The following is a 24,982-nucleotide window of genomic DNA, read 5'->3' as shown; positions in this document are numbered from 1 at the left end:
CTATATATATATATATATATATAGTTACATATATAGTGCTTATGCACCTCAGTTAAAAAAGAAAACAAATTTTATGGAGTAAAATACAAATAGGTAAGTAGCTGCTTAGTAAGATCTTTATATGTAGTATTTAATCATGCGAGTACAGCAAAGCTTTGGTCAAAAATCTTTAGCGTTCTACTTTGTCTGCAAAGGAAATCTGGAGCATTAAGACAGCTGGAGCACATTCCTCCCATCATCAAGCTGATAGTATTCACAGGTTTAAACAAAGGCACTTATGAGGACATAAACAAACCTGGAGGACATTTTCTTACTGCTGGAAAAGGGGTGACAAAATGCACAATAAATATGCATAAACGTTCTTGTCTTTCTTTCGCTTTTATAGATAAAATATAAAGATAATCGGAAACGTGGTCATGATATTTGTTTGGGGGTAACACACCAATGGACTTACCTAAGCTTTGATAATATGTCTGAATGTTTTTCAGCTCTAAATCTGCAAAACGTTCCTACAATTTTCCACAAAAAGTTTTATTTTATTTTTATTTTATTGTATTATTTATTTATTTATTTATTTAAAAAGCTGCATGTCTCTGCAGGAGTTGAAGTAGATACAGATTTATGTGATTTCTTATCTAGTAGACTGAATGTGATTCATGCATTTGTTAAAAAATGACATATTAAAAACACACAGAGGATACAAAACACTGATAAGAACGTCGTGGTGGTCGCTGTAACATGTTCCCACTTGTGAAGTGTGACGCTCACTCCACGTTTCTGTACCTGGAGAAAAGGTTATACAGGACACGCAGAGTTGATTTAAGGTCGCAGTTCACAATGTCTGAGGAAAACGACAAGAGAATTCAAGATTAGGCAAATATGAGCATTTTTTTGTTATCTGAAAACCAAATAGGCAAATATTTCCTTTTGCATAAAGAAAAAAAGAAAAACTTAATGCAAAGCCTGGATGGTTATGACAAATATCATTAACAGAGAAATAAATGCAAATAAATGCCAGAAACCTATTCCATCATTCATATTCCATCCAGTCCATGTTTTTTGTAATGTGAAAAAATGAATAGAATTTTAAAATATTTCAAAACTTTTTCCATTTTTAATGTGGCATATGCATAGCTTGCACAAGACAACTGAAAAGCAAGGAACTGTTAGTAAAGAAAAATTAAATAACTAAATGGAAAAATCAGCAAAAACACGGTTTCAGAAGCATGCACAACCTTAAAGCAATACATTTGATTTCATTTTTAAATGTTTTAGCTTGGTAGGGGTCTGACCACATCTTGACCTGATTTCTGTTTCTGCCCACTTCCCTTTCCATGAGTTCAGATTGCAAGAACATCTCTTGTCCACAGAACTCTTCAAATAGCTGAACAGATTTCCATTCTAATTTAGTTCTGAACTTTGGCTCGGCTGTTTCAAAAATTTTATGTCTTTCTTTTCTAGATTTCCAGAAAAAAAAATTGCCAGAATGGATGCATGAAAAAGGGAATACATCACTTACAGAAAGTCTTTTAACATCAAATGTTTTGACCCAATTTAGGCATAAAATATTACTTACAGTTAAGACAAGTACTGTTTCAGTCATTGTTTCCTTTTCAGGACATGGTACAGTTAAAAAAAAAAAAAAGCAAATGTGGAAAGCATAAAAGTGACAAACAGGCATCTCACCCTCAGGTCGGGGTTTTGGTCGCTCCAGGCCACCGTCCTGCATCAGCTCAAAGGAGAACGACACGTTGTGAACCTGTGGGGAGAAAGATAATGCCGTCACACTTTCTAGCAAGGGAACACACACACCTCAGGTGGGTTTATTCATGCACAGCTGTTGCTCTGCAAGTACTTTAGCCTTTAAGAGCAGCACGAAAAAAAGCCAGCAGCTTAAATTATTAATGTTCACATGTCCCCATCACCAGCATCAAAAAAGGTCCAAGGTCCAGACAGTGATTCCATCTATATAGATCGCTAGGGGAGTCAGTAGCCAGTTATGATGTCACTGGTGAAGAAGCCTATATAATAATCCCTCAACAATGAATACTTTCAACACCTTATTTTAGTGGATTTAGCTTAGGGGTCATAATTATTTACTTATTTAAAATGAAAGCATTCAAAATATCATCCTAAAAAAAAATACAAAATGTGTCAATCTGCATCAGTTACATTTGCTGAATTGCCAGTTTTTTGTTACCATTCTTTATTGAGGCCACTCAAAATTATTCACAGCTACTCTATGCTAAATGCTGAAGTTCAGCATTTAGCCGGTCTGACACATTTTCCCTCTGAATAAATGTTTGATGATAAGTTGTATAGCTCACTGATTAATGTTGAGCTCGCATGTGTTTAGGTGCAAACTTTGTGCAGCCCACCAAATCTATTTCACTTACTTCGCACTTAGTCATATTTGTGTAGAAAAAGTTATGAAATCTAATGAATTAGATTTAACTGAACTCAAAAATATTAAGCACAGTTTAAAATGCAGCAGTTTGTAAGTAACTGCCTTCATTTTAATACTTATTTACAGGGAGAAATAGAAATTGATTCCTTTGCAACTCACACTTATTATTTGCACATATGTATAAATATATAGATTTCATTTATTGCTGTCAGTGGCTACATCTAATTTACATTTTAAAAGGGAAAATCTTTGTTTACATCGTATTTTTAGAGAAATGCAAAGGTTTACTGTAAAAAAATATAAAACTTCTGCAGGAAAACTTATAATTTAGATTAAATGATCAATAGAAAACTTTGTTGTATTCAGCTTCGTTTAATAGTTATTAATCTGCACATAACTAGAGGAAGGTAGGAAGGAAGCAAGGTCACAACAGAGGAAGGAAAGGAGTAAGAAACTGAGGGCACAAAGAAGAAAAGAAGGAAGTACCCAAGGAGGAAAAAGGTCATAACATAAAGCAGAAAACTGAGATAAGAAGACATGACAGAAGTGAATTAGGAAACAAAGATGGAGGGAGAGAACCAAGCCAATAAAGAAACAAGGAGGGAAAGACGTATAAATAGGAGAGAGGGAAGACAAAGGAGAACAGGAAAAAGAGGACCAGAGGAAAGAACATTTACAAAATAGATAAGGAAAACAAATGTGGAAAAACATATTTTCAACTTTATTTTTGACTTTTTCCATTTGCTTCTGGACATGAAAAAATGCTGAAATTAAATTAGCTCCTTTTCCAGATTGACTGGGAAACCCTGGGTGACGTGCAGACAAATTATGTCATAATTATGATGTCTGAAGCATGAGAATGATACTTTCTTTAGTCTGTCATTTTCTAAGGTTTGCTGACAGACCTACAGTGTCGGATGAGCAGAGATCCAGTTGTGTTCAGGAAACCAAGAGAAGAACTTCTACTGCAATCTCTAGAGAGTGAAAAAAAACTGTAGGGGAAGAGGAAGACCAATCAGGGAGAAGAGGCTAACAGTTGAAAGATGTTTTCTATTCTCTGCCCATCGTTTGTGTGTGTGTGCTCTTAGTATGTGTGTGTCTATACCCTTCCTGCTGTGAAGTACTAAAAGCTTTGCCCAACAAAGGCTTATTGTGTGAAAAGCGTGACCTAAGCCCATCTAATACAAAAAAGCAGAAAGGAAGAGCCTGAAGAAGAGATCCAGTGAGGAGGAGCAGGAGTGATTTCTTGATGCCTTGTGCTACTTTTCAGCCCACCCCTGGTGTATCGTTGATAGGCCTCGAACACACACACACACACACACACACACACACGGAAACAGAGCCGAGCCCCTGAGCCACTCCACTGTTTCCCTGTGCAATAGGAGATTACAGATGCTGTGGGGCCGTTGCCTGTTCTTCTGGGCCAGGAAAGGCTGTGTGCATTGTAGCACCGATGCCCATTCTGCTCCGCAGCTTGGCAGGGGCTGCTGGCTAAAACCCAAACAAAAGGCTACTGTGGTGTCCGCAGATTGCCTGTTCAGAATACCATAGTACTACGAAGGCCAGCGGCTGAGCCGAATGGGCTCCGGGGAGAACGAGCGACATTTATCAAGCTACTGAGAGGAGAGTCTTGGCTCCGAGCACAGAAGGCTCCTCCGAAATGGAGTATTGATTTAAGAGTGTTGCTTAAACTGTGGGTCAGGATGAAGATGAGCTCAGAAAGGAAAAAAAAAAAAACAAACAAACAAACTAGGAGTAACAATGCAGCAGAGTGGACAACACTTCACGAAATACAGATGGAGGGAGAAAGTGGTGTTAGTGTTGTTTTTGGGGGGATTTCAAGTTTGTGTCTGGCAGGAGAGATTGGTTGAGAATAGACAGGTTAGCACTCTGCAGTGTAGTGAAAACTGACACTGCATCAGAGTTTAAAGAAAGAGGATTTAATCATGTATGTAACTCTACATGTCAAACATGTTTTCAGTCATTTAAATCAGATTATGATGGTAAACCAAAAAAAAAAGGAATGCAACAGATATACAGTTCAGCCAAAAAAAAAAAAAAAATTGTAATTCCCTTGGCAGATTTCAGTCTAAAGTACTGTAATCGTTTTTTTATTGTATTTGACAGTCGACAGCAAAGTGGGTTGTGAAAGAGGGGAAGACATACGGCAAAGTTCAAAGTTCAACAGGCCAGGACTCTAACCTGTCACGGCCACATAGAGTACCGAGGCATTTTTACATCCTAACTTCTTAACCTGTTTTCTGGTTATTATCCTCTTATAACTTCTGTGTTTCCTCTAACTTCATTAAATGATACAACAAACAGCTAAGGTGAGATTCATTTTCCACACTTCCCTACCGAAGACGTGGTCTCCGTTTCAAACGGTTCTCATTCCAAGTTGGATGACTCTTTAATTAATAAGATACTTAAAAAAAAAAAGAAATCCATTAGATGCCTTCTACTTGCTCATTGGAGGTAATGAAGTAGAAAGACAATCAAGACTTTGCACCTTTTGGTCAAAATTCTCAGGTGTGAGGAAGAAGTTGTAGAGTGGTACGAAGTATCCTTCCAACAGACCCATCAGCAACACCAGATAAACCCCATCTGCAAACTAAACAAAAACAGATGCACAAAAAATACATGAAGACAAATTTGATGCAACTGGAAAAATTATATTGTTTAAAGAAGCTGGTCAACAGTTTTGCCATCACAGTAATCAATTGGACAGGTTGAGTTTCATTGGAACAAAGGTTGTAAGAAACTAAAAAAAGCTTTTCATTTCCTGTATGGCATGAGAAAAAGAAAATCCTAATTTGTGTAGTAAGAACTTCCACATAGGTTCCATGTTGATGAGATAAAGAACCCTTTAAATAAAGATGGATGCAAAGCAGCTGGACTGAGCCCAGGTCAACAAGGACAAGGCAACTCCTGAATCTTAAATGACATTTTAGCTGTGAGGTTAAAACAGGTAGAATATGAGACTCACCTGTGTGTCCAGTTCAGACACTTCTAGATTGAGCTTGTTTAGGTGTTTGTTCACAAAAGTGATCAAAGTCTGGAACACAACAAAGAAACGATCATGAATAGAAAACCATCCTATTAAATTGGTTTTTGAAACTATAGAAAATGCATCATCTGGAGACAACAATCCCATGGCCAGTTTCTCTGACTGGTCGGCCTGCAGCTCATATTTCAGTGATAGATTACATGTAAACAACCGCAGGCTGTTAAGTAGCTTAAATCTTATAAACAGCAAGAACGAAGAAATTTCTGTCAATGCCATCCTCGGTTCCCAAACGAAGAAAATGAAAGTAAAATGATCGATGATGTAACAAAAAGTTAATCATGTCTCCTGTCAAACACTTTTGAGAGTTTTGATGGAAGTTAATCTTTAAAAGGTATTATATAGCCTACTCATTTCTAATGTCAATGTTAATACTTCCCTAAAATGACATCCTTAAAGTTATCAGCCATTTTTAAACAAATTTTAAAATGTAAAAAAAAAAATATAGACATTAACTTTTTTACAGTGACCAGGATGGATAGATGCTCCAACCTTAAGACAACAGAAAAGTCTAGTAATACCAACGTTTTCAATATTCTAATTTACTATCCCACCTTTATTGAGATACTGAAAATATTAAAAGTTCCATAACGCTCAGGATTGTATGTGAGCACTGGGTTTCTTTGTTTCATTATAAAATGTCACACTTCTGCATGACTGTGTCAGAGATGACAGATAAATCTGCGATGCTGCCGTGAAGCCTCGATACCTTTTTGACAACATTCAGCTTATCTGGAGCGTGGTCGAACAGGGTGTCAAAAGCATCGCGCTCTGAGGAGGATAAAGAAAATGTATTAATAAATACAAAATAACAAAGGGATGCAAGAAAGGGAAAATTTTAAAATATGTATATTTATATTAAATTCCTACCATGTCTGCCAGAAAAAGCCCTGGAAAAAAAAAATCAGAAGCTGTTTTTTTCATATTGAGAATTTCACACTTGAATGTTCATAATAAACAGGAATGTTTAAGGTTCAATCACCGAGGAATGCAACGAATGGAGGGATTATGTTAAACAAATGACAATACAGTAATAATAAAGCCAGCTCGAAATAATATGATTAACAATGGACACAGATTGTTACCCTAGGTGTTTAAATAACTGGGGATTGTTACAACAGCCACATGTTACAGTACAATGCAATCACCTCAAATACTGCAGGGTATTAAAACAATAAATGAAGACATGTCTGTGCAGAACATCCTGCTTTTCTGTGGGAATGAAGGGCCTCTTGTCTGTTATTATACCGTCCGCACTTTGGAGGAGGCTTTTGTTGGAAAGGCTCAGGTGGTTCTGGAGGGTAGGGATCACTGCAGCATGAGTGTCCCCGAAGGCAAAGATATCGCAGCGGGCAGGCCAGCGAGAAATGGCAGCCGCACAGACAAACAAACACACAGAAATCACACGCACACATGTTCACGGTGTAATCTCTGATGGCAAACGCGGGCAGGTCCGGGCAACGGTCCTGGTGGTGTGGTAATAACCCATTTCCACTGTGACCACCATTGTGTGTGTGTGTGTGTGTGTGTGTGTGTGTGTGTGTGTGCGTGTGTATGTTATTAGCAGTCTATACATCCACCACAACCAAATGTGAGTGTGTGCGAGTGTTGGCCTGCTGTTATCTCCCTCGTCGCTGCTGTCAGGCTGCAGGACTCCCTCACAGGGGAGACAAAAAGTCCGAGAGAGGCTCTGCTTGGTTAAAATTGTCTAATTCTTCAGCTGAGGGTGCCATCACAGTGCTTGTTTAGATACAATGGTCGTCATTTCACCTGTGCACAACATTTGTTCCACTGGCTCAGGGAAAGAGGGGGGGTGCAAGCTTCAAATTCTCAGGAAATTAAATCTATATTTGAACGAGAGAAGATCATTTTTTAGGTAGCCTATTTTAGGTTATTAAGTCCTAAATATAGGTGTTATTTATTTTAAAGCAAGCTAAAACTTCTATAAAACCGATCTGCGTAGTTCCCATGTTCCAGTGTTTTCTTTTCATCAGTGTGCACAAATGGAAAAAAACATTTACATGATATGTCATAAATGCAACATATACTATAGCGATATATTTCTATGGTACTATTAAGGTTGTGTTTTTTTCTATTTTGTGTATTAAATCTTTTAAATTCTGTTTTTAATATTAACAAACAACAAATTCTTAACAGGTACCTTTTTTTCAGACCTGGACGTTTCAGTGTCGGGGCAAAACTTAGGCGACACCGTGCCCAAAAAAAATCAGACATTTTGTGTCCGTTAAACCGTTTTATCTCTGGTTGGTTGTTTTGTGTCGACACAACAGTGGTCGGCAGTTCAGAGTTACGTGACCTAACGCCACCCACACATTTGTCTGAAAAGGTACAAAGGCTGAGCTATTTGCGCTTCAAGAGTACAATGTGTTTTGCAAAAAGTTTTTATCGGGAGGTTTCTTTGTAGCACCAACTCTAATATCTTTCAGCGGTGCAGAAGTGTGCGGTGAGGTGTAAGAATGGCCAACACAAAGACATGTACTCACTCTGTGTTACCAGTGATTTCTTCTTGGATCTGCCGGGACTGAAGGATGCCCTCTCTCTTCTGAAAGACACAAAGGGACTCATTGTATACATGTTATGTAAGCTGTGCTGCCAAATATGAGAGGAAAAAGTAAAAAGAAGAAGAAAAAAACAAGGTGTTGAAAATTAAGACTAAGTTAAAAAAAAAAAAAAATCTAAGAGTATTAACATAAAAAGGCACCAGCTTCAGTAAACATGGTAAAATAGTGCACAATTTAGCAAACACACAAAAAAAAGACACCAACCTGAACCACCACTACTTGAATAGAAACATGGTCTGGCAATCTGATTGGCGCTCTGAAGTGTTGTGACAGCGCCACCAGCAGGTGTAGGATGGCGACTATGCTCTTAGCATGGACCGCTGATATGGGAAGAAGAACCACAGGATTTAAACTTTACCTTTAATAACATAAAGTTACCTAATTTTTAAAGTGCAATCAGTAATACTTTTATAACAAATTTATATCAGTAATGATTTCTTGGTTAATGTCAAGTTGTCATAACAAAGACATTTTGAATAATGTCAACTTTGTATTAAAAGTGTCATAATTTACCGAATGACGCTTTATGACAACAGTCATAAATATTCATGAAGGCTTATTCATGTTCATGACAGGTGTTTATGACAGTGTCATGTCAGTCTTATTCACGCCNGACAGACCTACAGTGTCGGATGAGCAGAGATCCAGTTGTGTTCAGGAAACCAAGAGAAGAACTTCTACTGCAATCTCTAGAGAGTGAAAAAAAACTGTAGGGGAAGAGGAAGACCAATCAGGGAGAAGAGGCTAACAGTTGAAAGATGTTTTCTATTCTCTGCCCATCGTTTGTGTGTGTGTGCTCTTAGTATGTGTGTGTCTATACCCTTCCTGCTGTGAAGTACTAAAAGCTTTGCCCAACAAAGGCTTATTGTGTGAAAAGCGTGACCTAAGCCCATCTAATACAAAAAAGCAGAAAGGAAGAGCCTGAAGAAGAGATCCAGTGAGGAGGAGCAGGAGTGATTTCTTGATGCCTTGTGCTACTTTTCAGCCCACCCCTGGTGTATCGTTGATAGGCCTCGAACACACACACACACACACACACACACACACGGAAACAGAGCCGAGCCCCTGAGCCACTCCACTGTTTCCCTGTGCAATAGGAGATTACAGATGCTGTGGGGCCGTTGCCTGTTCTTCTGGGCCAGGAAAGGCTGTGTGCATTGTAGCACCGATGCCCATTCTGCTCCGCAGCTTGGCAGGGGCTGCTGGCTAAAACCCAAACAAAAGGCTACTGTGGTGTCCGCAGATTGCCTGTTCAGAATACCATAGTACTACGAAGGCCAGCGGCTGAGCCGAATGGGCTCCGGGGAGAACGAGCGACATTTATCAAGCTACTGAGAGGAGAGTCTTGGCTCCGAGCACAGAAGGCTCCTCCGAAATGGAGTATTGATTTAAGAGTGTTGCTTAAACTGTGGGTCAGGATGAAGATGAGCTCAGAAAGGAAAAAAAAAACAAACAAACTAGGAGTAACAATGCAGCAGAGTGGACAACACTTCACGAAATACAGATGGAGGGAGAAAGTGGTGTTAGTGTTGTTTTTGGGGGGATTTCAAGTTTGTGTCTGGCAGGAGAGATTGGTTGAGAATAGACAGGTTAGCACTCTGCAGTGTAGTGAAAACTGACACTGCATCAGAGTTTAAAGAAAGAGGATTTAATCATGTATGTAACTCTACATGTCAAACATGTTTTCAGTCATTTAAATCAGATTATGATGGTAAACCAAAAAAAAAAGGAATGCAACAGATATACAGTTCAGCCAAAAAAAAAAAAAAAATTGTAATTCCCTTGGCAGATTTCAGTCTAAAGTACTGTAATCGTTTTTTTATTGTATTTGACAGTCGACAGCAAAGTGGGTTGTGAAAGAGGGGAAGACATACGGCAAAGTTCAAAGTTCAACAGGCCAGGACTCTAACCTGTCACGGCCACATAGAGTACCGAGGCATTTTTACATCCTAACTTCTTAACCTGTTTTCTGGTTATTATCCTCTTATAACTTCTGTGTTTCCTCTAACTTCATTAAATGATACAACAAACAGCTAAGGTGAGATTCATTTTCCACACTTCCCTACCGAAGACGTGGTCTCCGTTTCAAACGGTTCTCATTCCAAGTTGGATGACTCTTTAATTAATAAGATACTTAAAAAAAAAAAAGAAATCCATTAGATGCCTTCTACTTGCTCATTGGAGGTAATGAAGTAGAAAGACAATCAAGACTTTGCACCTTTTGGTCAAAATTCTCAGGTGTGAGGAAGAAGTTGTAGAGTGGTACGAAGTATCCTTCCAACAGACCCATCAGCAACACCAGATAAACCCCATCTGCAAACTAAACAAAAACAGATGCACAAAAAATACATGAAGACAAATTTGATGCAACTGGAAAAATTATATTGTTTAAAGAAGCTGGTCAACAGTTTTGCCATCACAGTAATCAATTGGACAGGTTGAGTTTCATTGGAACAAAGGTTGTAAGAAACTAAAAAAAGCTTTTCATTTCCTGTATGGCATGAGAAAAAGAAAATCCTAATTTGTGTAGTAAGAACTTCCACATAGGTTCCATGTTGATGAGATAAAGAACCCTTTAAATAAAGATGGATGCAAAGCAGCTGGACTGAGCCCAGGTCAACAAGGACAAGGCAACTCCTGAATCTTAAATGACATTTTAGCTGTGAGGTTAAAACAGGTAGAATATGAGACTCACCTGTGTGTCCAGTTCAGACACTTCTAGATTGAGCTTGTTTAGGTGTTTGTTCACAAAAGTGATCAAAGTCTGGAACACAACAAAGAAACGATCATGAATAGAAAACCATCCTATTAAATTGGTTTTTGAAACTATAGAAAATGCATCATCTGGAGACAACAATCCCATGGCCAGTTTCTCTGACTGGTCGGCCTGCAGCTCATATTTCAGTGATAGATTACATGTAAACAACCGCAGGCTGTTAAGTAGCTTAAATCTTATAAACAGCAAGAACGAAGAAATTTCTGTCAATGCCATCCTCGGTTCCCAAACGAAGAAAATGAAAGTAAAATGATCGATGATGTAACAAAAAGTTAATCATGTCTCCTGTCAAACACTTTTGAGAGTTTTGATGGAAGTTAATCTTTAAAAGGTATTATATAGCCTACTCATTTCTAATGTCAATGTTAATACTTCCCTAAAATGACATCCTTAAAGTTATCAGCCATTTTTAAACAAATTTTAAAATGTAAAAAAAAAAATATAGACATTAACTTTTTTACAGTGACCAGGATGGATAGATGCTCCAACCTTAAGACAACAGAAAAGTCTAGTAATACCAACGTTTTCAATATTCTAATTTACTATCCCACCTTTATTGAGATACTGAAAATATTAAAAGTTCCATAACGCTCAGGATTGTATGTGAGCACTGGGTTTCTTTGTTTCATTATAAAATGTCACACTTCTGCATGACTGTGTCAGAGATGACAGATAAATCTGCGATGCTGCCGTGAAGCCTCGATACCTTTTTGACAACATTCAGCTTATCTGGAGCGTGGTCGAACAGGGTGTCAAAAGCATCGCGCTCTGAGGAGGATAAAGAAAATGTATTAATAAATACAAAATAACAAAGGGATGCAAGAAAGGGAAAATTTTAAAATATGTATATTTATATTAAATTCCTACCATGTCTGCCAGAAAAAGCCCTGGAAAAAAAAAATCAGAAGCTGTTTTTTTCATATTGAGAATTTCACACTTGAATGTTCATAATAAACAGGAATGTTTAAGGTTCAATCACCGAGGAATGCAACGAATGGAGGGATTATGTTAAACAAATGACAATACAGTAATAATAAAGCCAGCTCGAAATAATATGATTAACAATGGACACAGATTGTTACCCTAGGTGTTTAAATAACTGGGGATTGTTACAACAGCCACATGTTACAGTACAATGCAATCACCTCAAATACTGCAGGGTATTAAAACAATAAATGAAGACATGTCTGTGCAGAACATCCTGCTTTTCTGTGGGAATGAAGGGCCTCTTGTCTGTTATTATACCGTCCGCACTTTGGAGGAGGCTTTTGTTGGAAAGGCTCAGGTGGTTCTGGAGGGTAGGGATCACTGCAGCATGAGTGTCCCCGAAGGCAAAGATATCGCAGCGGGCAGGCCAGCGAGAAATGGCAGCCGCACAGACAAACAAACACACAGAAATCACACGCACACATGTTCACGGTGTAATCTCTGATGGCAAACGCGGGCAGGTCCGGGCAACGGTCCTGGTGGTGTGGTAATAACCCATTTCCACTGTGACCACCATTGTGTGTGTGTGTGTGTGTGTGTGTGTGTGTGTGTGTGTGCGTGTGTATGTTATTAGCAGTCTATACATCCACCACAACCAAATGTGAGTGTGTGCGAGTGTTGGCCTGCTGTTATCTCCCTCGTCGCTGCTGTCAGGCTGCAGGACTCCCTCACAGGGGAGACAAAAAGTCCGAGAGAGGCTCTGCTTGGTTAAAATTGTCTAATTCTTCAGCTGAGGGTGCCATCACAGTGCTTGTTTAGATACAATGGTCGTCATTTCACCTGTGCACAACATTTGTTCCACTGGCTCAGGGAAAGAGGGGGGGTGCAAGCTTCAAATTCTCAGGAAATTAAATCTATATTTGAACGAGAGAAGATCATTTTTTAGGTAGCCTATTTTAGGTTATTAAGTCCTAAATATAGGTGTTATTTATTTTAAAGCAAGCTAAAACTTCTATAAAACCGATCTGCGTAGTTCCCATGTTCCAGTGTTTTCTTTTCATCAGTGTGCACAAATGGAAAAAAACATTTACATGATATGTCATAAATGCAACATATACTATAGCGATATATTTCTATGGTACTATTAAGGTTGTGTTTTTTTCTATTTTGTGTATTAAATCTTTTAAATTCTGTTTTTAATATTAACAAACAACAAATTCTTAACAGGTACCTTTTTTTCAGACCTGGACGTTTCAGTGTCGGGGCAAAACTTAGGCGACACCGTGCCCAAAAAAAATCAGACATTTTGTGTCCGTTAAACCGTTTTATCTCTGGTTGGTTGTTTTGTGTCGACACAACAGTGGTCGGCAGTTCAGAGTTACGTGACCTAACGCCACCCACACATTTGTCTGAAAAGGTACAAAGGCTGAGCTATTTGCGCTTCAAGAGTACAATGTGTTTTGCAAAAAGTTTTTATCGGGAGGTTTCTTTGTAGCACCAACTCTAATATCTTTCAGCGGTGCAGAAGTGTGCGGTGAGGTGTAAGAATGGCCAACACAAAGACATGTACTCACTCTGTGTTACCAGTGATTTCTTCTTGGATCTGCCGGGACTGAAGGATGCCCTCTCTCTTCTGAAAGACACAAAGGGACTCATTGTATACATGTTATGTAAGCTGTGCTGCCAAATATGAGAGGAAAAAGTAAAAAGAAGAAGAAAAAAACAAGGTGTTGAAAATTAAGACTAAGTTAAAAAAAAAAAAAAATCTAAGAGTATTAACATAAAAAGGCACCAGCTTCAGTAAACATGGTAAAATAGTGCACAATTTAGCAAACACACAAAAAAAAGACACCAACCTGAACCACCACTACTTGAATAGAAACATGGTCTGGCAATCTGATTGGCGCTCTGAAGTGTTGTGACAGCGCCACCAGCAGGTGTAGGATGGCGACTATGCTCTTAGCATGGACCGCTGATATGGGAAGAAGAACCACAGGATTTAAACTTTACCTTTAATAACATAAAGTTACCTAATTTTTAAAGTGCAATCAGTAATACTTTTATAACAAATTTATATCAGTAATGATTTCTTGGTTAATGTCAAGTTGTCATAACAAAGACATTTTGAATAATGTCAACTTTGTATTAAAAGTGTCATAATTTACCGAATGACGCTTTATGACAACAGTCATAAATATTCATGAAGGCTTATTCATGTTCATGACAGGTGTTTATGACAGTGTCATGTCAGTCTTATTCACGCCCCTTCAAATAAAGTGTTACCTTTTTTTCCACATCGGGTAAGGTGAGTTTCCACTTATTAAATGAAATCAACCTTTGAAAAATGCACTTGGTTGACCTTTCCTCTGGTTATCTGTGTCTGCTATTTATTTTTTGGCAGATCTGACGCATAAACCCTCCCCCCCCTCCACAAAAACAGTAGAAATCCATACGGGATCAAACTCTTTTTCATGGCGTTCTGTGTATAAAATTTAAAAACTGAGTGCACGATTTGCTCCATCACAAACAAACTGTTTAGTTTCATCTCGTGAGGCACAAACAAGCAAGCAAATAGGGTTTATAATCCAGAAAACAATCAAAGAATCAATTAAGAGTCTGAAGCTTCCGATCGAAGTCAGTGGCATTACTGCGTCACAAAGTGAGCGTTAAAAGGGCGTTCTTTACATCGTCCTCGCATGTAAGGGGTCTGAGCAGGCTAATTCAGGAATGAGGGTGTTTCTACAACATCAAATGAGAGATCAGAGGAAAACAAACAAAACAACATTGATTAGGAGAAAGCTCTTCAAATAAAAGGACAGCGAAATCAATTACATTCCATGTTATTGACTGTGCTCCTTTGCATTTCTGAGGACGTCTCACAACAATAGCTTTAAGGACACAGCCTCCAGCAGAAACACAAGTAAGAATGTCAAAGTATTTTATTTTTATTATGAAAGAAATGCATTTAATACTGTCCTTCTGTGGTGCACTGCTCTCACTTTATCGATTTTTTTCCCTTTTCTTTGTGTTTGCAAGTTTCTTCCTGAAACAGAAAATTGGTTCATCAGTTTTCTTTTTCCCTTTACATTTTCTTTTTGGTGGAGTTAAAAGGCTGTTCTGACCATTGTGGAGTTCATGTGGTGGTATAGGAGCTTAAATCTAAGTCTTTGTACAGATTTTCCATTTGAAAATGAAATAATTTCCATACATTTTCTAGATTTTACCCAAAGATCTTTCAGATATTTGAATTTAAAGCCTTGCATAGTTGGGTTTTATGTTTTGTTTTTTGTTTTTTTTTACTAATTATAAAACAACACTGAAGCTTGCCTACAATTCAGCAGTGTGTTAAAATGTTATTTTCCTGTTTTTCTGTTTCCCGGAAATGCTCAGATCTTTATTATACTCTAATAGATTTGGACAAGGTCATCTTTTTAAAGGTAAATTCATTACAACACCTTCCAAAAATCGAAACCAAAGCTCGATGCAGAACCTTGGGGACGGCTTAAAATACAGAAATAAAAGGATTTACAGGGCAAATAAAAACTGAAAACTCTTTTTGTGGATTTTTAGATAAGTGTGCATTATTTTGAAAAAAAAACAAAAAAACAAACAAAAAAAAAAAACTAATTCTAGTGGTGATGTTGCAAGCCAAATATAAATCAAATCCAAATAAGATCAAAATAATTCTGATCTTTATATTTTTTGTGGCGTAATACTTCACACCAGGCAGTCCAAATAAAAACACACTGCTCAGAAATACGTAGAAATTGAGAGAAGACACTGAACAGGCTGAGTGTCAGTTCATGAAAGCACAAATAAAATGTCATATTTCTTTCTTACAGTCGACATTCCAGCGGATGTTTCTGGTGGACAGCTTGAGCGATTCGTTGATGCGCTCCAAAACGGTCTGCAGCTTCTGCTTCTGGGCGATCTCAGACTGAGTCACCTCTGCGACGTTCAGTTTCTCACCTTCCAACTTTTCTGTAACACAAATGAATGAGATAACACTCTGCAGGTGAGCTTTAAAATGGGCTTAAATGAGTATTCGGTTAGTTTGATTTAGTCTTTTTAATGTCAATGATGTCGGGAGCACTTGAGAAACAAATTGACTCAATATCTTCATTTTTGGTTGTAGAAAGAAATCCACTCTAACACAATACTCCACAGCTTGCAAGAATTTTGTTTTAGTCCTGAAGGAGTCAGATGGCTGCAATCACTGCAATTTCATTTTACAAACAGCCACACTTCCTTCAACCAATTTTGGAGCTAGTCGATGGCAAAAATGAGGAATCTTGTGATTATTTTATAAAGTCCTTCACCAAACTCAACCTCCATTGCCTGCATTTCTTATGCTTTGGGATTGTTGTAGGGTTATTGTTCATCACCGAACAACTCCACAGATTTTTATTAATTTGATTAATCAGAATCTTTAGAGACAGAGAACAAATACAAAAACAAACTTTAATATAACATGGAAAAATGTGTGATTTGGTGCATTAAAGTAGTCCAGCCAGATTCTGTGAGGGTTCAAGCTCTCACCAAATAACTTCTGCAGAACCTGCCCATCATACAGATCTTCAGTCAGGTCCTTCACAATGATCCTCTCGCCCACCAGGACGTCGTTTATCCAGTCGATCAACACCTGCATCACAGAGAAACGGGGAAATGTTTGAGCAAATGTCTAAGTGAAAGGTAAATATTTGAAATATATAATTTATGCAAGAAATTTTGAAATAATGGGGTTAGTAGTTAGAAAAGCAAGCACAAAGAGAAGTGAAGCTTCCACAAAAGAAAACAGGTTTAGTGATGGTTTAGTTTTTTATGGTTTAGTTTTAATTTCTAAACCATAAAGAAAACACATTTGAGCATATCGGAAAATGACAGAACAGCGTGATATCTGTCTGCATTTGTTTTATTTCCCTGTGCATTAATGCCCAGACACCTGTGCTTGTTTCTTTATCTGTAAAATACATGTAATGCTGTTAAAAAAAATAAAAAATTTCCACAATTGTATCAGAAGAAAAAAAAGGTAAAGATGAAATGATCAAAGATAACAAAAAGTGATTGAATATTAATTAAAAATTGAAACATGTTTGGAGTTCCTCTGGGGGAAAAAAAAAACTAAAACAAGTACTTTCACAAACAGCTTAATACAGAGCTTAAAAACTCAGACCTTTATGAGCTCCTGCAGTTTGCGATCGTTCTTGGAGTTGGGGTCCACCATGGTGCGCACTTCGTTCTCCTCTGATAAATAAATAAATGTCACAAGCGAAAAAAAAGCTCATGAGTTGTTTATTTTCTATCAAGAGTTTCTCACTTTCTTATCAAGCCATTTTATTTGTCAAATCACAGAGCTCCAAGCATTTTATATTTGGAGATGCACCAATCAAACTTTCGAGGTCGATTTCTGATCTTTTGGTTCTTTGACTGTCCAATAACAAATTTTAATCGATTTCTATTTTCCTTTAAGTTCTAAAACAAGTCAAACAATGAGAGTATTTGTTCAAGTATTTCTGCTGATAGCCTTGGTCACCGACATTAGAGGCATCATGCATAGCTAAAACTTTAAAAGAATGACAAAATACTTACAGAGTTCACATTGGAGACTTAAGCAGCTCATATCAGAATTTAGAACAAGTGTGGATAGCTAATTAACTATAAACAATGCTTCTTTGTGTATTCCCTAGAGAATAACTCTGAGATAACCGCAAGATTGTCATCATTTCTAAAACTAGCACCATCCGTGAGAGAAACAGGTTAAAATATTAAAAAGACAATAAAAACAAACTTCTCTGCCTTATTGAAAGCGCTTTCACTTTCCTGCGGCATGAAGGAACAGCAGAAATGTCTCCACAGGCTGTAGAAAATACAGCTGCTTTTCAAACTGCTGCGTACGTCTCTTTCTGTTTCTGCAAATGGCTAACTTTGAGTGTTTTCCACTCAGTACCGTCTACCCTTGAAGCTCTAGGGATACTTTTACGCACTGCTGAGAATATCTTGAGCACCACGGGAATGTTGTGTAGTCTGTTGCAAAAATGAGCATTTTCAGGACAAGCTGAAACAAATAAAATACCCTCCCAACAGTGCATGGATGTGCTTAACTGGAGTCATACCATTTGTGAACTCCGAGACAGCAGGCATACAAAAATTATCAAAATTTGGACATTTTGAAAGCCGGTCAACCGGAACCCTATTCAACTTATTTTAACCTATTAAAAAAACAGCACAGTAACATAAGTAATAAATAATCTACATGCTTAATCTGAATCTGCATCTTCATCTTATTATCATCTGTCCACAGGTGTGGATGTGTGTGTGGGTGTGACAGTGGGTTACCCAGCATGGTGTCCTCAGGGTCCAGCTCATAGTGTGAAGGACTGAGAGGAAGGTTGATGGCGTTTATCCCCTCCTCCTGAAGTTCGGATACTGTGGAAAAAGAGGATATAAAACAAATCAGATTAATGAACCTTGAGCATAAAGTGGTTAATAAACATGCTATTAAGAGGCTCAACTCACTTTTGTAAAGCTTTCCCTGTATGTGGTTAAATAATTTGGTAAGGTTTGTTTCCTGCTTGTTCGTAGCACTTCACAAGACATTACGTATTTAATTAGACAGTTTAAGAAGAGAAATTAATGAGCGATTTTCAAAGCTGAATCATGTAAAATCAGATGGTTAATGTCTCTTTTGATACTCTTTATTTTGAAAACAAAATGTATTTCAATGTGTCTGTGCCTTATTTGAAGGTTTCGTATTGTCCCAGTGCAACCGCAGTCGCAACGTGGTAAACAAAGTGGGCCCTCCAAATAACAGTGAGGGGACGAACAGAAAATGAAACGTTAAAGTTGATAAACAATGACGACCGATGCATTTATGGGTCATAATCTGATTACATAATGGAATAGCAAAGCGGTTCTGAAAGAATCAATCACATTTCCTAGAGTCATCTCTTCCCCTCTCTCCACTCTCCTTGGCATTAATTCAAGATTGAGCAAATCCCACCGGTTTTCTGAACATTAATGGTATATGTAGGGTTTGATGTTATTCCCAGATCCCAGTGCTGACTTCACAAAACATAGACTAAGAAGCCTCAAGCATTTATTCTCAACTCCGTGTCGCCTGCTTTAGTTTCCACTGGGTTTTTGGTACTTAGAGTAACAATCGATGCTCAAATCTCCTTTAAGTACCACCAGATATACTTTTTGTCACAGTTTGAGACTAATGAGGATAGGGAGTAAAATATGTTTCCAATCCTTGTTTTGAAAATTACATGTACATCTATGCTTTTCTATACTTTATAGGAATCATAAAATAATCCAGGAGAACTCTTCAAACACATCTTCATCAAAGAAAACCACTCCTTTAGGCAAAAAAAAAAAAAAAAAAGAAATTCGTTTTTTTATTATTATTATCTCTCAAGTGCTTCAGCAACAGTTTGGACAACTCCCTAAACGTTTCCTCGATTCCATAAACAGCCTTCAGCAGCAGCAGCGCTCCACCAATAGCCACTTGACATCAGACAAACACAGAGAGCCTGCTTCCTGCTTCTCAGCGGGCTCTACAGAAGCCCAGCACGCCTTTCTTCTCAGTGTGTCGGATACCTTAGGAGGTTTGATTGGGGGAGATCTATTTCTGCTGTGTGTGTGTGTGTGTGTGTGTGTGTGTGTGTGTGTGTGTGTGTGTGTGTGAGACAGAGAGAGAGAGAGAGAGAGAGAGTGTTATAGGAGCATGAAGTGAACATCCTGCGAATTTCTCTGCCCTCACTGGAACAACATCCTCCCAATCAACACCACCCACAAGTGGTTGCATGCACCCCGCATATCTGCATGAATACACACACACACACATCGCATCATACAGAGGAGTGCGTGAATATTCTTGCAGAGTGATATGTGCCTAATCTAGCACCCGACATCACCATGATGATGCTCAACCAGACTGACTACCTGGATATGTTAATATGCAACACACGATCCCATCCATTTCTTGATAACTTTCTGGTTTCTCAAAGCAAAGACAACAGCTGACTGGTCTCACAGACATATTTCAGAAAATTTAGATGACGTGGATGTCATACTCTTCTGCGATGCCAAAGGCAAAAAAAAATAAAAATAACACGATTTCAGTGTGTAAAAGCTGAAATTTTTACACACGAAAGAATGGATGTAAGGACTGAAAAAAGGAAAGAGTCACCGTATGCCGAGTGTCAGTGATGTCACTTTTAAATTTTTAAAACGTGAGGTAGAAATACAGCAAATGCTGTTTCTATAATGTAGTAATGTTATTTTAAATAATTCAGTTTCTCAGACTTTCGTTCTTGCTCAGTCACTCACTGTTTTCATACTGCAGCCCATTAGGTAAAGTGGTGATTTAAAAGCTTCTGCTGCTTCTGAAATGAGTCTTCCATTCGGCGTCAATTCATTGGATAACAATAAAGTATTTAAAGGCAAGTTACTGAGGAGCAACTTGTGGCCCCTAAAAAGTAACACAGCAGCTCAACAATAATCAATCGGCTGCTTCAAAACCAGATTTCACAGATTCCTTTCAGCGGTGATTTTCTAGCTATTTACCCCCCAGGGTGTCCCGATATCTGCCATTGTTTCACAGTTAAACGTTCTCTTTTTTTTACTTCCTGTGTTCAGTCCCCCAGCAGCTAGCCAGAGAGTAGTAATGAAGAATGAATATAGAAATCAGTATGCCCTATTTTGCCCATCAAAATTTAAATCTTTGACACAGGCATATTAAATATTCTGTTAATGGACGCTCCATGGCCTCTTTAATTAGTTACCCCTGCTGAATTGCTTGTAAGGCTAGCCACCTGGCCGCAGCTCAATGCATTTAGACGGCCAGATGTGGTGAAGATGACTTGCTTAAATTTCAGCTGAGCATCAGAGTGGGGCATGAGGGGGATTTAAGTAATTTTAAATATGGCTTTGTTGTTGGTGGCAGACAGGTTGTTCTGAGCATTTCAGAGAACCTTGCTTAGCTTGCTGTGGGAGGTTGAGAGGCTGAAGCCTTTCCTCTGCCTACGTCTCCCAGAATGCTGTTCTGGATTGGAGTTCGGTGAATATTCTATAGAGTAAATATTGAATATTCTATCGGAAGTATGATCTATTGATATTGATCATGTGTCTCTTGAGTCGATATATATTGTTGTTGTTTTATTGTCCAGCCCTACCTCGTTGATATCGGAGGTCAGAGAAGAACAGACAGACCGGTTTTGAGATGACAGAAGGGGAGCAAGTAGCTTAAATAACTAGTTGTTATAACTAATGGACGTAGAATAATAACTTTGAATGTTCAACACATTGAACCCTGAAGAACATGAGCTACAGCAGCAGAGGACCACCTGGAGTTGCTCCTGTTGGCCGAGATCAGAAAACTAAGGCGACGTTTCATGCAGGCTCACCATAATAACACAATAACAGATTGGGGGAAAAAATGCCTGCAGCTTCTGGGAAATGGTAGTATAGAAAATATTTTCATTTGGGCCCCTGTCAGTACCAGCCAAGTATGCTTTAATCTGGTTGCTGAGGGTCCGTACCTTTCTGACCACAATGCAGCCATGTCTGATGGTTACTTCCAGCAGGATAATGCACAATGTCAGAAAGTTCAAATCATCTTAAACTGGATTGTTTAACATTACTGAGTTCACTGTACTACAATAGTCACCTAAACCCAACACCCAACAGAGCACATTTTGGATAAAATGGGGAATTCCCATTATGTATGTGCACCCTGAACTCCAAATCAACCGTGTGATGCTATTACATGAATGTGAACCACAATAGATGTTTCCAACATTTTAAAAATCTGAAGTCTCTCCAGATGCCTCGTTGTTGACAACTTTTATTGCACAGGCCGCACTGGACGTCAGACAGAAATGATCCTCAATCCAACTTCTATTGGTCAGGTGGAAGACATATTTTTTTATAAATAGCTGTAGTTTTAAGAGCTGTATTGAATTGAAATAAAAAAAGAAAAACTCTTCAATTCTCAGTACATGAAAAAAACAAAAACAAACACACATGCTCACTTGAAGTTCTAGTTGCAGTATAACAACACTGTGCCAATTAGCACAATATTATTCACCAGCTGTTACATTAAGCTCGTCCACAACGATCTTTTTAAAATCAGCTCTAGTGCTGCAAAATAAATCTGTCACCTTTTTAAAAAAAAAAAAAAACAAAAAAAAAGGCATATGCATTGTGTAAATTCAATTTCAATCCAGATTGAAAGGAATTGAAATGCACCCAGCGTGTGTTCGCGGCGCATCGCTCCTCCCTCCTTGCTCCAACATAAAACGAAAGGATCCATCAAACTGCTTGAATAAAGATTACAATAACATAAAGCTACCAGTGTCACCTACAATAGAAAAGACTACAAAATAATGCATGGTGAGTGATTCCGTGTCCTACCTGGAGGGCAGAACGCTCCACAGCCCATGTCTCTGTTTCAAGCATCCTCTCCTGGCCACCAGGACCAGTTTCCTCCCCTGCAGCTCACTGTCCACAGACTGTGCTCTAAAATCGCCTCTGGTTTAACATCTAAACCCAGAAGTAAGTTTGACATTTGCTCAATATTCAATGAGGATTAAGAATTGTGTATTTCTTCTTCAGATTTATGAGCTGTCCTTTCGGTTTGCACCAACGTTCAATGCACAAGGCTGCACTCGTGCTCTGAAAGCCTCCTGACCTTCTCTTCTTTCATATCATCCAGTCCCAGTCGTATAGTTTCCCTCCTGTTTCTCATCCTCTACCTCCGCTCTAACATTTTCCTTTTTTTTTTTTTTTTCTGCTTTCATTCAGTCATTACTGCCCGCTGCAGCCGGCGGCCCCTCTCTCCGAGGCACACTCAACCACTGCCATAAACGTCGCATGGACTTAAATTTATTCAATCATCAGCACAAGAGAGACCGGCCCACATTTTCCATCAAATCATTGAAACACTTTGCAGACATCCCACACGCTGCTCTGTGCGTATATACAAGAGAGTATGTGCGTGTGTGTGCATGTGTGTGTGCATGTGTGTGTGTGTGTGTGTGTGGAGTGAATATGAACGAGCAGGAATATAATGTGATTGCTTGAATGACCAATGAAAAAAAAAAAGGCAAAATAAATACTGGGCTCAGCTGTGCAACAGAATCCTGACTGACACAAAGTAATCATCCAGCTGAAGGAGACCTTTTTTCATAAAGTGATAAAACCTTCAGCCTTCAGCAGTGACTGACATCTGAACCACAGGCTCTAGTTTCAAAGCAGCACTCCGCAAAAAATATAAATAGCAAAACTAAATGTCTAGAATAGGCTTTTTCAAATATTCTAGCCACATTTTCTATACTTGAAATCCAACACGCTTGGTAACTGTTGCAAATTCAGGTGAAGCAAAGGGAAACATCCACAACCACAAGAGGCTCATCTCCAAGTATATCTCACCACTGAGAAACCACCAAGTGTGCATGATGCACAACTTTAAGAGACTTAACACGTCTCACGTTACCTGCACTGAGTACAGTAGTTAAGCAGAGGAAATCTCCTCAGTCTGCAATGCTTTCAACAACAGAAACTTGATGTAAAAATAATCCCCCCCAACCCAATCCGTATTTTTTTTCTACCTCTTAACAGATTCAGTATTCAGCTGAGTCCTTCCCATCAACCCCGACTTGTTTCTCTCGGTCTCTGCTGGTGGTGGCTGCAGCATAACTCCCACAGCATTATGCTGCTTCCACCATGTTTCACAATGGCAGCACTGCGGCATGTTTACGGTGATGTGCAAAAATTTCACCACAGCAATATCAGTGTCTGCAATGCTAGAGTGCAAAAAGTTTTATTTTTGTGGAGTTATGAACTTGCATTCACAGCTCATGTAATATTCAGCAAGTTGGACAATGTCTCCTGACAGCAGATATTCAGAAAATGCACAAAATGCTAAAGGTCAGAGAGTTATGGAAGCACAGAAAACTGGGAAAAGAAAGCAGCTACACACTACTTTGAGTTAGCTTGTCACATACCAATTCTAAAAAAAAAAAGGGTGCTGTATTTTTTTCTATTTTCTGTGATGGAAATATGTCTTCTTGCTTTAAAAAAAAAGAAACAGGTCAGAGATATCCAAAAAGATTAGGGTCTCATTCAGGTAACTACATACACATCCTCATTATAAAAGGTAGTTGATAGCAATCTGATATAAGCTTAAACAAATAAAGTCTGTCTCTTAGCTACTTTTTGTCCTTCAAGATGTGAAACATGCCTTCTTTTTGGAAAGCTAAATTGTTTTCCTAAAAGGCAGAGAGTTCATAATAAATGAATAAAAAATCAAAACCCACGTGTGGTAACATGAAGTTTACAGGATATGAACAAATAAATTCAATATCGTGAGGATTTTGAACAGCACACCAAAAAATATTTGTAAATATTTTATAGTATAAAAATGTTATGGGATGACTAATAAAGGCAGAGGTGATTATGTAAATAAAATATGGATACTTCTGTAAATTGAGTATAAACACCCATTTTTAAAAGAATGCCAAGATGCAGATTTTTGATAACTAAACATATATTTATAAAACTACAAACGGCGTGGTGCTGCTGGCCTCAGCTTGCAGTAGTAAGGAGACGGGCCTGTGTTTACTCATGCCTCATTCCTCACATATTACAGTAATGGAGGATTTACTACCATACATGGGCACAGACATAGCCTGCGGCTATAAAGACAAGCACAAGGCGCTACAGGTTGTATTTTCAGGTGCTCATCGCAGTTGACTCCAAAATCGAGGCGAGTTCAAAGTCTTGGGTAAGCTTTGTAAACTTTGTTGCGTAGTATCCTTTAGTTTGTGAGGGTTTAAACTGCGAGACTCGCCATTTTTTTGTTGCAAAAACGTATACTTTTACAAACAGGGTTGTTAAAAAACAAGCAGGGTACGTTTTTTTTTGTTTGTTTTTTTTTTTAGCTAAATGTTTACCTTCTTTAGCTTTTTTCCTTCTCGCCAAAGTTCCACCAAGTTTTCCTAGAAACGAGTCATCTTTCTTTCTGGAGGAGGGAGACTTGGGCGTCGGGGACTTTGGAGAAGACGGAGACTTCTGAGGCGAAGAAGCCATCGTCGAGACAAGAGATTAATCCGACACAGTTGACAGAAATCTGTCCGAGTTGACGTGGAAATTAAAGTTGAGCAAAAAGTATGGTCATTAAAAAAAAATAAAAAAATCACCGTCTCCTCCCTAAAGCGGAAACG

At 38.4% G+C, this 24,982-nt stretch overlaps 1 protein-coding gene across 2 annotated transcripts; it reads right to left on the bottom strand.

The window, feature by feature from the left end:
• Window positions 1-129: 129 nt before the first annotated feature.
• parvaa (parvin, alpha a) lies at window positions 130-24,982 on the bottom strand. Of its 2 annotated transcripts, XM_015024134.1 has the most exons (13): window positions 24,713-24,982; window positions 18,093-18,182; window positions 16,930-17,000; window positions 16,296-16,398; window positions 15,597-15,737; window positions 13,613-13,728; window positions 13,331-13,389; window positions 11,697-11,716; window positions 11,536-11,597; window positions 10,749-10,817; window positions 10,272-10,373; window positions 1,687-1,759; window positions 130-841 (listed from the first exon to the last, which is right to left on the bottom strand). In XM_015024134.1, the coding sequence occupies exons 1-13, from the start codon at window positions 24,846-24,848 to the stop codon at window positions 765-767; spliced, it is 1,119 nt and encodes a 372-aa protein (XP_014879620.1). In that variant the 5' UTR covers window positions 24,849-24,982; the 3' UTR covers window positions 130-764. The 2 variants fall into 2 exon arrangements, with proteins under 2 accessions (XP_014879620.1, XP_014879619.1); XM_015024133.1 differs by lacking the exons at window positions 130-841; window positions 1,687-1,759; window positions 24,713-24,982 and adding an exon at window positions 22,173-22,470 and having other exon boundaries at window positions 9,682-10,373.

Source organism: Poecilia latipinna, unplaced genomic scaffold, assembly GCF_001443285.1.
Source record: "Poecilia latipinna isolate Pla-1442-1.1 unplaced genomic scaffold, P_latipinna-1.0 Scaffold3537, whole genome shotgun sequence".
Classification (NCBI taxonomy): domain Eukaryota; kingdom Metazoa; phylum Chordata; class Actinopteri; order Cyprinodontiformes; family Poeciliidae; genus Poecilia; species Poecilia latipinna.
The sequence above is the reverse complement of the archived record's forward strand: the minus strand, read 5'-3'. Positions and strand labels throughout refer to the sequence as shown.

Coding starts and splice junctions, on each gene's coding strand:
- parvaa (XM_015024134.1), bottom strand. CDS start 24,848: ATGGCTTCTTCGCCTCAGAAGTCTCCGTCTTCTCCAAAGTCCCCGACG. Junction 11,717..13,330: donor GAAATCACTGGTAACACAGA/GTGAGTACATGT, acceptor TTTTTTTTCCAG/GGCTTTTTCTGGCAGACATG. Junction 10,374..10,748: donor TGTCTGAACTGGACACACAG/GTGAGTCTCATA, acceptor GTTTTTGTTTAG/TTTGCAGATGGGGTTTATCT.